Source organism: Oxyura jamaicensis, chromosome 7, assembly GCF_011077185.1.
Source record: "Oxyura jamaicensis isolate SHBP4307 breed ruddy duck chromosome 7, BPBGC_Ojam_1.0, whole genome shotgun sequence".
Lineage (NCBI taxonomy): Eukaryota > Metazoa > Chordata > Aves > Anseriformes > Anatidae > Oxyura > Oxyura jamaicensis.
The window spans coordinates 19,249,278-19,261,788 of NC_048899.1; the positions used below are offsets into that span (position 1 = coordinate 19,249,278).

Here is a 12,511-nt window from a genome sequence, read left to right on the forward strand (position 1 = left end):
AACAGGAAGATCTGCAGGTCATTAAAAACCTAAAGGAAGGTAGCTTCTGTGTTTGTAGCACTAACCTGGCCATCTGTAACGCCTTGCCTTCCAGATCCAGCTCCAAAAGCTTTCTGGATCTGCACAAGTAACTTCTTGGTCTGTGAGCCAAACGAGAGCGGATTTCCCTTTTTGGGGGGAAGAAATCCTGGCACTGACACCACTCAGCTGCATCCAGCCCCCAAGCAGAGCCTAACCTGCATCCAGCTCCTTGCCAGAGGGCAGAAAAGCCTTTCCTCCCTGCTCCCTGCCCATCACCCCGGCAAAAAAGGATCTGGGGAGCCTTTGAAGAAGTTTCCTAACCACCCTGTGAAATCCCAAACCAGCGTGGCCCCATGAATGGCTGGCACAGCAGAGGGGTGGAAAAGCATTTGAGCACTTCTCTTCTCTTCTTCATTCCCATCCCAGTCGCATCTGCCTGGGATGAGGCAGGGGCTTTTATAAGCATCCCCTGGGTCCCAGGGGATGTGTCCCTGGGGTGGGCACCGTCTCCTGCACGGAATCTTCTCCAGAGGCAGACCCACTAGAGGGCACAGCTCGCCCATGATTTCAGACAGCACAGCTATCCGCTGCCGAAGTCTCCGTTCTGAACCTGCTCCTGGAGCCTGCATCCTTCAGTTTTACACTTGTGGTTACACCACAAGGCCTCGCAGGAGAGCCCTGGCCACAGGGCTGGTAGGCACCAAATATTCCAGCCCAGCAAGGCATGACCTGAGCACCTCGAAAACACTTGTGGGCCTTCCCTCACTTCTCCATTTTCATCCTTTTTCCTGGAGGAGCTGCAACGTTTTAGTAGTGCACAGGGCTACCAGAACAGGTCAGAATAAATCTCCTAGGGTAAAACTCTTAGGGCATGTTTCAGCCACCCAGATTGCTCCATGGGCACCACTGTCTGCACTGTCTCTTGTTGCACAACGGGCTGAAGAAAGAGCCTGAAAGCACAAGTGGCTTTTCCTTTCTTTCTGCTGTTCCTGGGGAATCTGGAGGAGCAGGGAAAAAAAAAAAAAAAAAAAAAAAAAAAAAAAAGTATTATTTATATTGGAAAGGCACTGGGAAACTTTATGTCCTTAGCAGTGAGAGCAAGGCACAGAGCTGGGGCGGCTAGAAATGCTTAGGGCAGACGTCTTGCCTCTCTGCACTGCCAGCTTCAAAGGAACTGGTCACTTGCGTGTGAGTATATTTAGCATGCCTTGCCTTTGGGATAACTATTTCGGTTTAGCCAGTCTTGCTAAAAATGAGCAGAGTCCATCTGCAGTCCTGTCTCTGCAGAACCAGTTGTTGCCTTGCCATTCTCTTTGAGCAGGGCTCCAAACTACCTGGGTATTTTGGAGAATGACGAGGTAGTTTGGGGAGCTTCAGGCTCATTTTGGGGGACAGGAGATGCAAAGCCTCAGAAACAGGCTGAGGCTCTCCTATTTTTACAGGCTGATTTGTTTGGAGAAGAAACATCTGAAGCACGGTAAGCACAGCGAGTTCAAAGTGAGAGGTCAGGACAAATTATGTTTATGAGCTGCAAATGGGCTCACTTGCTATCAAATCACTTTAAAGGTGCTCTTAAAAAAATCGTGGTGAAGCAGAAAGCCCAGGGTCTGAGCAGATCTTGTCACTAATGCTGACAGGGGCTGTTATTGCTTTACCCCCACCCTTGCTGATAGGTATATGGTGTGCTGGGGAAGGCACAGCCAGCCCATGGGGGCTGCTCGCAGCTCAGGGCCTGTGCTGAGGACAGAAGAAACCACTGTCTGCACAAAGCCCAAGCTGGGAGCTGTCAAAAAGGCTCCTGAAAGCCACGCTGGAAAGGGAATTGGTGCTCCCAAGCTGATGCACAGCTGCCTACTAAACCCTTCTAAGATCCCTTGGTAAAGCACCATGTGAAAGCGAGCCAATTCCAGAAAATCAAATTATAGATTTTGGGAATCGTGCTGGGAAATGTTTAAGGATGAATGCACCACTCATGTCTACTTTATGTCTTGCTCTCACTGCTTTCTAGGAGCTTTAAGGGCTTCATCAGCTCTGAGAGGACATCACCACCTTTCTGCAAGCTGTTGCTGTTTCTCTTCTGTGCCTGCAGTAGTCGTGAGCTGGTGCAGTGAGATCCCTGGAGTTCACCTGCTGAAGACCGATGGTAGCCTGCTAACAATAATACAGGCAAGGTTTGTTCCTGCTGTTGCAACAGAGCCTTGACAAGTCATTTTGTCAGCCCTAAGAGGAAGAAGAGTCCTGCCTTTGTTAATGAGAGAAAGACCGAGCTCCTCCCTGTTGTACTGGTAGGGCTACGAAATATTTTGAGGGTTAGCGGTGTTGCAATGATGAACAGATATTTACGCTGAGCCTCAAAACCCAGCCTGTTGTGAACAGCTTCAGGCCTCTGAAGCGCTCACCTTCCCCTGTTAATTATTAATGTGGCTAAAACACTCCAGAGATTGGCCTGGAAACATTAAACACGCTTAATATTAATGGGTCCCAGATGATAAGCGATGGTGAACGTGTTAAAGAGCGAGGAGGGAAAATAACTACTGACTACAATAAACATTTTCAGTGCCTGCGAACCACAAGAAATGCTTTCCTATGGCTTTGCCTGGAAATTGTTTGAAGGGGCAGGTCCTGGAGCGAATCCACTTGAAATGAGACTCGGCTGGTCACAGGGATGGCTGGGGGATGCCGGGCAGACCCATGGCCGGGGCATCACGGGAAGAGAACCTCTGGAGTGTGCAGAAAAAGAGGGAAAGGTTCTACAAGATGGGATTCATCGTTACCTAACGAAGTGCAGGGTTTGCACAATTAAAGCCCTTAAGCTCCCCCTGCCACATGCGTTTTCTGCTGCCTACCCTGGGCTCAGGGGGATGCTTTTATGCCAGCAGGAGTATCACGTGTTAAGGGGACCCTGACCTCGATGATAAATGTGGTGATTTCTGGCTAGCTGGGTTAAGCTTGTAGTCCAGGATAGGCACACATGGACAGAGTGATCACATATGGCTCTTTCCCTTAGGACACCAGGCTAAAAATGGCTGTAGGCAGCACCTTTCTACGCAAAGGGCCATGGAGGAGTTCACTGACAGCCAAAAAAATATCTCCCAGCCCAGTTAATCTCCCCCAGAAGCGTTTGTTTGTCTGTGTTTTCACGAGACAGTCATGATGAACGCGACTGCAAGCGGTTTGCCAACGCTGGGAGAGGGGGAAATATTTGAGCAATGTTGTCTCGCGCAGACTTGGAAAGCTCATGTGGGTGTGAACGTGGGTTTATTTCTGCCGGAGTCCCCGCCCAGGTTTTGGATGTATAGCACAGACGTGTTCACAGGGTGTTTCAGGATGGGGTCTGTCTCTCCCTGCCTCACAGAGGGCCAGCGGCCACGCGGTCTCCTTGCCTTTTTTTTTTTTTTTTTTTTTGGGGGGGGGGGGGGGGCCACGTCTGAGCATTTGGCTGGTTTCCAGCTGCTCCTCGGCCTCACGGGCTGGGTGTTGCAGGCGTGGTGTGTAAACGCACGGGAATAGAAATTATTTCATCTGTCTGAGCCCCAGCAGCCTCGCTTTGTGCCAGCCACAGCTACTACACGGAGGTGAGACGTCTCATCCCCTGCCAGCAAGCCACCAAGGAATGGAGATGCCTCAGGGAGGGGAACCATTCATTACCTGCTATTACCTCAAGTGGCTCCTTTCCTAATTGAAAAATGTATTAAAAATTATTTTGGGAACTTCTAATTAGTTTTGTGGAGCCACTGGTGCGCTCAGGATGTTTCAGGAGCTTTAGTGACTGCCCAGAAGGAGGCCACCGCAGAAAAGTCTGCCTTTCCTCTCAGCCACCACCACTGCTGCAAGGTCAGGGAGGATGAAAACTTCTGTAGAAATAGAGGTTGAGCAACAAAGGTGGTGTCAGACAAGTTCCCGGGGAACTCTCCTCCCCCCCTACAGTGCCCAGCCCTACATGATTTAAAGCTGGAAACCCTGCAATAAGAGGCTATGCGCTGAGCAGCTGTCCTTGGGGGGGATGCACAGCTAGGAAAGCAAAAAAAGGCAAAAGAAAGAGCAGAAATTTGTGGCTAAGGCTGTTCTCTTTCTGCCTTTGGGATCTGTTTCCAGCCTGGTGCTTGCAAAGCCATTCAGCCAGCTATAGAACTTGATGGCTTGTAGATGCAAGAACACATTTCCTCTATGTTGTGTTTTTTTTTGTTTGTTTTTTGATTATTTGTTTGTTTGGTTGGTTTTGATTGTTTTTTTTGATTGATTGTTTTTCTTTTTTTTTTTTAATGTAGCTGAAATGAAAGCATTCTGTCAACTGAGTCACTGAGTCAAATGAGTGTATTTGGGGAAAATCTTTTAATTGCTTCTACAGTCATCGAGAAAATTAAGCACTAGAGAACTTGACAACTCTTGCCCGACCGTTTTGGCTCTTTGCTGACGGAGAACAGGGGAAATAATTCCCTCACAGTCATACAGGGAACGATCAGAAGGGCTTCAGTGCCATAATAATTAATGCTGTGGAAAGGCCGGCAAGGAAATTGCAGAGGATGGTAACTGGTGAGGGGCTTGGGGTGCAGGAGCTGGCTGATGGCTCAGGGTGCACGGGGGCAGAGGGCAGGGAAAGTGTGCTGAGCATATGCATCACTGTCAAATGTCATTTTTCCCTGTGCATGGAAAAAATAGGGGTGCTAGGAAAATGTTTTATTGCTTAAAATCACATGCATCTTCAGCTCAAATGCGCTGTAACATCTGAAGTGTTTTGTCTCCATTTCATCCGATGTTTTCTTACTGGTATCTTCTTTGACTTCCGAGTTTAGGCAGACTTCTTCACTTCAGGAAACGATAATGACCTGCCTTCCTGCCCTGCTGGTGATTAGCACAGCTGGAGGCTGCATCCCTTAGCACCAGCACGGCTTGTTTTGGGCTGGCCAGGAGCTATATCGGCTGTCTGCCGCTGTCCTGGGCGGGTGGGTGAGCGAGGCAGGAGACGGGGCAGCGATGCAAGGCTTCAGCACGTATGCAGAAATGTGAGACATCAAATGCAGGGGCTTTTCTTTCTGGTGTTAAGTGGTTGGAACCGTTCCCTGAGAAAAGACACGGCAATTTTTTAATTTTGCTGTAAAAGTGGTGAATGGAAAACAGATCATCCTTGACAGGTGTGGAAGATCTCTAGAAGCAAAGCATGGCTTGGTTCTCTGGCACTAGAGAAAAGGGATGTTTTTCCTTTAACTTTGGATCAATCTGGATGGATTTCCATAGGGACAGCAAACAGCTCCTCCTTCCTCCCTCTTCACTCCAATTAATTGAACTGGTGTTCACATACACTTTCCCAAATGCTGTCCACGCACTGTTTTACGGGACAGAATCACTAATTAGTGCAAACAGCCCGCTACAGACAGCTGGCATTCTCAGGCCGTGTTGTGGCTGTGCATTACTGCAGTCCAAAACAACTCGGCTTGAGGAAAACCTGGAGGGCCTGCTTGGAAGATGTGGCTCAGCTTAACCCTGGAATATCTGGGACCGGAGTAGACAAAGCCATGCAGCATGGAGCAGACCTCAGGGAAATCAAATAAGCAGGAAGGATCCAGCCCGTGTAATGAGGCTGTGTGATGCCTTGCTCTCACTTATTTTATGCTTGATGCATTATTTCTACGAAAACAGCCTGGGGCTCTCTTAAAACGTAGCTTTACATGACAAGAGGGGAACCAGAGGAAGAGAAGCAGCCAGATTTTGCAGCTGGCTGGGGAAGCAGCTAGCGGCACAGCTCGCAGACCCTGATGTGCCTTTGCCAGGAGCCAGGCACGGCCACGAGGCTGCTGTGCAGCAGCCCAGGAGAGGTTCAGCTCCCTGCAGCTGCTATGGAGCTGGCTCAACTTTGCTTTGCACTGAAACACCCTAAGCCATGCTGTGTCCTAATTAGATGAGGTCTGCAGAGGCTGCCCCGAGTTGGTTGCCATTTAAGCCCAAAACGGGCAGTTTTCTGCAAGCTCAGTTTGCAAACTGCAGGTAAAATCCACTGCCTGGCACAAATTCGGATGCTTGCATGATTGTACTAATGGTCTTATGCCATCCAAACAGGAGCATCGGGGGGCCAGGACAACCTCTCTGGGGCTGCTGCAGTGCCACCCGGGATGGATATTGATGTCCCAAACTTCATGGCAGGGCAGGGAGCCCCCAGTGCTAGTGTCTGCAGCCAGACACTCATGATAACGCTTAGTTTGGGATGCATGTCCAAAATTTTGGCAATAAACTTGTGATTTCCAGACTGCTATTATGTATGGCCTGTAGCTTTTGTGCTAACTTGGCTCTAAACTTTACACAATCATCCCCAGCTCTTCTCTCCAAAGGATTTTATAGGAAAGAGATGCATATTTTTTGTCTTTCGCTAGACAAGCCAACTCCTCATCTCAGGAAAGGTCCTCTTGCTGCTTATCCTAGCAGATTTTCTGCCTACAGCTATGTGAGTCTGAATTCTTCTTCACAAGGGTAACCAGATGAAGAGGCACCATTTTAGGTAAGGTCTTGTGGATGTTTTTTGCAATGGTAGAAGTATTTGCATTGAGACACCCTTACCTGAAATGTTCTAACATTAAACATATTTTTTGGTGTTTGTGTTGTGATGCTGGCACACAAACAACCCACGACCAGTTTGTGACCCCAGAACTTCCTCCTCTTCTGCCACCTCCAGCTGATGAGATCATGAGTTCAGTCCTTGACATGGGATTTAGTCTGCCTGATGTTATTCTACTTGTGTCTTAGCCTCTTCCCATTCTCGTATGACTTTATCCTCCTTTATTGATGTTGCTTCATAACCCCATGAACTGCACGGGGTGTATTTCATTACTGCTGGACTACTTGCGTGGGAGTGCTAATGAAAACATTGAATGAAATCAAGCCCAAGGCTTTGAAAAACTCCTCTGGAAGGATGGTTCTTCCACAGCCTTGAAGGGGGTCCAATTCCGAGGTGAAGCCACACAAGGTTCCCAGCATGACAGAGCTCCCCTATTGCAAATAGCCGCTCTTTTGACGTGAAGAGAAAGGAATCTCATCCCAACACATCTGCAGGGATGCTATTGGTCTCCTTAGCCCTGTCTTGACACTGCTCAGACGTGACACCAGCATCTACAAGCTTCTCCCAGGAGGGTTCATTTGCTGAAGAGAGGATCATCATGGTCTCCCTGGGAGGTGCAATAAAGGAGAAGCCCTTTAGTTGCAGCAGTGTTTTTTTTCTGAAGTACCTCAGTGCCAGCACATACTTGTCCACGATGTAATTTTTTCCCATTAATAAATCCACAGACCCTGCTGGATACCACTGCTGTTATGTTTGCAAAATCTTATGGTGTTAATGGGGCTCTGCTCCTTTCACTTGTCTTGACAATATGAAATATTGGCCTCCTAAGTGTTGGTTTTCCAAGGTATTTAAGTGTTCCACTCTCCTTGGGCTAATGGACATCTTATTAAAGCTGTCAGACTTCATTTCTGGCTTGCCAGATGCCACAGTCTTATGGTGTAGCAGAGACGTGTCCCTGTGTTTTCTTTTAACGCTGTCAGCTACCCACTGGATTCCCCTATCCCAGGGCTTGCTGCTAATAGAAATGTAACCATGTTTTGCTGCAAAGTGCATAAAAACATCAATTTTATTATGTAAAAAGGGCCTACTGAGTACACAAGCAGCAGCAGCTTTAACAGCTGATTGCTTGTTCTGATCCTCCAGAGTGCGGTTTTACAAGGCGGTTTGGTTTAAGAGCAGCACAGAGGGAAAATTGTGTCTTTGGGATGTACTCTGCATGAAACGGCCCCCTTGTACGCAGGATATTGGAGAATGAGGTACATATTATGCTCTTAAAATAGAGCCCTTTGAAACTGGCATGGGATACTCAGGCTTGTCTGAGTATCATTAATCACAGTTATGGCTCTCAGAAAAAACGGGCCTCGACTTCAGGTTGCTTGTTAAAATAAGAAATGTGTGTTTCAGTATTTAATTTGCAGTGGCAGTCAATGTACCTCGCAGTGTAGCCAAAACTAATGTATTTGAATCATTACTTCATATTTATTTGGACAAATTCTGTATGTATAGTATCTTTATAATGAGATGGCTTGTTTTGACTGTATTAGAAGAAGAAATTACTGTAAGTGTCTGGAATGCAAGCAAAAAGGATTCCTTAGGCTGCAGTGCATGTGTGATTTGAATTCTGACTGCAGACACTCAGTAACTTCTCTTCCAAGTACTCTATTATTTTTTTTTTTTCTTTAGAAAGCTCTCTCAATGGCAGGTTTTCAGACATAAATCTGCCCCGCACAAGCTTCAGCTTGGCTGTAAGGCCAAATCTCTGCGAGGCTTCCAGCCAGTAAGGCACGAATGCAAATCTTCCTGCATGGCTGAACTGGAAATTCCTCGCGTGGATAACAGTGATGCAGCTGCACAGGTGGCTGAAATCCCTGGGTAACACGGGCCTAAAAATAAGGTCTGTCCTGCGTCTTTAGCCAGAATTCCTCAAAGGGCAGGGGCAAATTCAAGGATAAGGGCTCAGGGAACAAGCTATGCAGAGCCTGCAATAGGGCTTAAGCAAGTCCTCCAGGAGGTGAGGTTGGTGTGAAGGTGGCTGAAAGAGGGAAGTCTGTGGGATATCTAGGAAAACTAGTCACAGAAAGGCTTTACCCACACAGCAGGACCACTGTTAAAGCCCCTGCACGGCCTTGCAGAGCATGTGCTTTTGTTTCTTGTGTGGGGTCAGAGTAGATGTGACTGCAAATCTGGGGATGTGGCACCCTTGTTTTCAATGCCCAAGCAAAGTGGGGACAAAAAGTCATTTATTTCTTGTAGAGATAAATAGTCTCCGGCACAAGAAACAGCATTGGTCCATACTACTGAGTCATCAGAAGAATGATGGATCCCCAAACAACTTTGAGATGAGCTGTAAGCGCGCACAGCCCAAACTGTCTAAAAAAAAAAAAAAACGGGGGGGGGGGGGGGCAAGGAAAACAAACAAGACACAGCATTTCTGAGAAAATAATGTCGACAGCTGCCCAACAAAGGTCTGCATGATGCCTTGCTAAGTTTGTCCCATAGCGTTTCACTTGGGGCCCTGCAGGCATTGCCCTGCTGAGGAATGAAGACAATGGATTCGGCAAGGCACCGGCTATAAATAGTCACCTTGATGTCACTGGTATAAAAAGCAGCAAGTGACAATTAAGTAGTTTCTGGAGAACCACAAGCCCAGTAGCCTGGATTGTATGGAGGGCATTTATACCCATCTGGGGAAAGGGATTGTACTAGAACTATTTTTTTTTTTTCCTGAAGCAGCAACTGGTTGCTTTATGTCCTGATAAATGCGCTCATGGGAAGGGATGATGTATTAAACTGTTTGACACAGTTTTGAATTTGAGAATCAGTCTTCTTCAGAAATGACCCAAATCCCCATTGTTGTACGTGAAAACTTCCAGTGTTGGCTTTGGGCGTGCATGGGCTGACAGATCCAGTCAACAAACCCAGAAACAAGTGGGTAGTGATGCTGTGGTAATTTCTGAACAGGTCTGATCTGTAAATTGGAGTTGCCCCAAGCTTTGGCTGTTTTCCTTCCCTTTCTAAGATTTATCAGGGGACTGGATTTAGAGAGATATTTAGTTTAGATGTTAGAAATAAATTCTTCACTCAGAAAGTTGTGAGGCCCTGGCACAGGCTGCCCAGAGAAGCTGTGGGTGCCCTGTCCCTGCAGGTGTTCAAGGCCAGGCTGGATGGGGCCTTGGCCAACCTGACCTGGTGGGTGGCATCCCTGCCATGGCAGGGGGTTAGAACTGGGTGGGCTTTAAGGGCCCTTCCAACCCGAGCTGCTCGGTGATTCTATAGTGCTGCCTTTTACCTTTATTAAGTTTGAATTTACAGCAAAATTAAGTCACGCAGACTAAACGCAACACCCTGCTCTTTGTCAGCAGGGGCATGCATCTTGCATTTTTTTGCAGTCCTTCTTCTGTGCTGCATCTGCACAACATATCTGGCATCCGAGCTTCAGAGACTTCTAATTCGTGTGCTGCGCTGTGGGGTGGGTGAGAACAGCGGTATGAGGGGATGTACTCGGGGTCAGAACAGCAGTATGAGGGGATGTATTCAGGGCAGAACAGCGGTACGAGGGCTGTGACAGGAATCCTGGAGATCACTGGCTCTTTGTCAGCACCAGTTACTTCACCTCAGCTAAGCACCGAGCAGTTCGATGCTGGCAGTTTAGTGGAATTAACCACATCCAGTAACCCATGGTACAGAACCCCAAACCCTGAACCCCTCAAACCAAAAGCCGCAAACCTCAACTCCTCTCCTCAAAACCTCAAATCCCTCGCACCAAACACCTCACATGAAAACCCCCAGACCCCTCACACCAAAACCCCAAGCCCCTCACTCCCAAGCCCCTCACCCCAGACCCCCGACCCCAAACCCCAACCCCTCTCCCCAAGCCCCTCCCGGCGGGGCCCGGCGGCGCATGCGCGGGGCGGGGGCGCTGTGTGTCGGGCTGCTGGGGCCGGCGGGCGGCTGAGGCAGGAGCCGGGGGGTCGCGGGGCGGCTCCCACCCGATCCTCCCGGACGCGATCCCCCTCGATCCTCCCGGCCCGGATCACCCCCGATTCACCCGGACCCGATCGTCCCTACCCCGCCATGGGGACGCAGGGCGCCGGCAGGAAGCGGCTGCCGAACCGGGAGCGCCTGACGGCGGAGGACGACGCGCTCAACCAGATCGCCCGTGAGGTGAGCGGCATCCCCTTGTCCTTCATCCCCCTCCTCCTCATCCTCCTCCTCCTCATCCTCCTCAGGGCTCCCAACGGCCACCCACGAGCAGCCCCCCCGGGTATAACGGCGGTAACGGCCGGGGGGTGCCCCCCCTCATCCCCTCACAGGTGCGAAATGCAGCCCCTCAAAAATAAAATAAAATAAAATAAATAAAACACCATTATTTGCGCTTATCCGCCTCAGCCACAAACCCTGGGTGGGAAAGATGAATTTCTTTTGTGCGAGCAGCGTCCGGCAGCAGTGGCTTTCGGGAAGCTGAGCGCCCTTCCCTGGAGCAACACCACAATGTGGGATGCGTGTGGTGGCAGTGGCGGTGCCACCGCTTTGTGTCCCCTGTCCTCACCGATGGCAGCCCGAGACATCCCAGCAGCACTGCCTGCCTCTTGGGCCGTCAGCCAGCCTGGAAATTCAAGGGCAAAGTCATTAAACGCTAAATAAAAGGTAATGTTAATTGCAGCGGTGTGGGCCTATTTATGATCCGAGGGCTCCACTTAAGCCTGAAGCACTTACAGTGTTTATACGTGAAGGAAACACTGTGTCGTGCCAGCCTGGGCAGGAGCCCTGCTGTATGTAGTCCGGCCTCTTCTCTGAGCAAAAATTGTCTGCTGCGGTGGGCTTGTTATTAATGACTGAGAACCAGGAACACTCATTTTTCCTGGAGGTACGTATAGGAACAAAACGTACACCAAAAGACAGCAGAATGGTGTTTGTAGGCATAAATCTACTTGAAAACTGGCTTGCATATGTTTATGTGTAACGAGTTAGGCATGCGGTTCATTAGACATTGCATCTTTGGGCTTGATGTGACTTTAAACAGTTAAAAACAGCTGATGACTGCTTTGTTCCTACCAGCTTATTCGTACTGGTTGTGTACAGCTGTATAGCATCAATGGCAAATGTGGTGTGAATTTGGTTTTATGTTGATGTGACTCTTCTGTGCTCTTCTTCCTGTAATCTCCCAAAAGGGAGGCTGGTGACCCAGGCTTGTGCCCAGCTCCACAGCCCTGGGGTTCAGCTCTTCCCTGTGTCCAAGCTGGCCTGCTGCTGGCTGCTGCTAAAGATGGACGTCCTGTTCCCCATGTCTGCTCCCCTTAGTGCCAACACCTGTCTGATTTGGGTGGGCTGGCTGAAGGCATGACCTCAGCCAGATAAAACCCTCCGATAGAGACTGGGCTCTTCTGGCGTCCTTTCGTGAAGCTCAGTTGCTGCCGGGCAGTGTGCTGCTGATAGCTATGGAGGCAGAAGGCAGGCTTATAAACTTTGGCTAGGGAGTTAGAAGGCAGACTTATAAATTAGGGTGATAACTTGCTGTTAGATTGAGTTACCTATAACATCATGCTTCTCAGATTCAGCCTCTAAGGGCAGTTTTGAATTGGGATGTCTCTGCTATTCCTGAGCAGTTTGTAGCCTCTTTGGAATATGTGCTATATTAATTTCTCCGTGAGTGATTTAGATGGAACATTAACAGAAGTCAGATGTGCATCAGTGTGATGAGAAAATGCTCTTCTGTACGACAAGAAGATGCTCTGTGAGCACTGCTGGGAATGGGAAGCTCCTGCAGAGGTAGTTTGAGATAGGAGGACAGGAATGCCTTGTGTCCGCACATTAGATAGCAAGTAAGAATGACTGTGCTGTCTGCTGGAGTTTGAGTCATGATAACATCCTGGGAATGACTTCGGGATGAGGGCTTAAATTCCACAACTGTGTCCTGGCCACTCTGTCCTTTGAGCCAAACAG

General features: G+C 48.8%; 1 protein-coding gene and 1 long non-coding RNA gene across 5 annotated transcripts in view; both read left to right on the forward strand.

The window, feature by feature from the left end:
* The first annotated feature begins 6,440 nt into the window (after positions 1–6,440).
* LOC118169942 lies at positions 6,441–9,371 on the forward strand. The gene is made up of 2 exons (XR_004752384.1): positions 6,441–7,824; positions 8,822–9,371. It is a non-coding gene; the product is annotated as an uncharacterized LOC118169942 (long non-coding RNA).
* A 1,122-nt stretch (positions 9,372–10,493) lies between these two features.
* The window catches only part of LRRFIP1 (LRR binding FLII interacting protein 1), a 103,540-nt gene continuing 101,522 nt past the window's right edge, over positions 10,494–12,511 (forward strand). For 2 of the 4 annotated variants that reach the window (XM_035331714.1, XM_035331715.1), the window contains exon 1: positions 10,494–10,732. In XM_035331714.1, the coding sequence (XP_035187605.1) occupies positions 10,643–10,732 (90 nt within the window). In that variant the 5' untranslated portion in view covers positions 10,494–10,642. The remainder of the gene's footprint in view (positions 10,733–12,511) is intronic. The other 2 variants (XM_035331718.1, XM_035331717.1) reach the window with 2 other exon arrangements.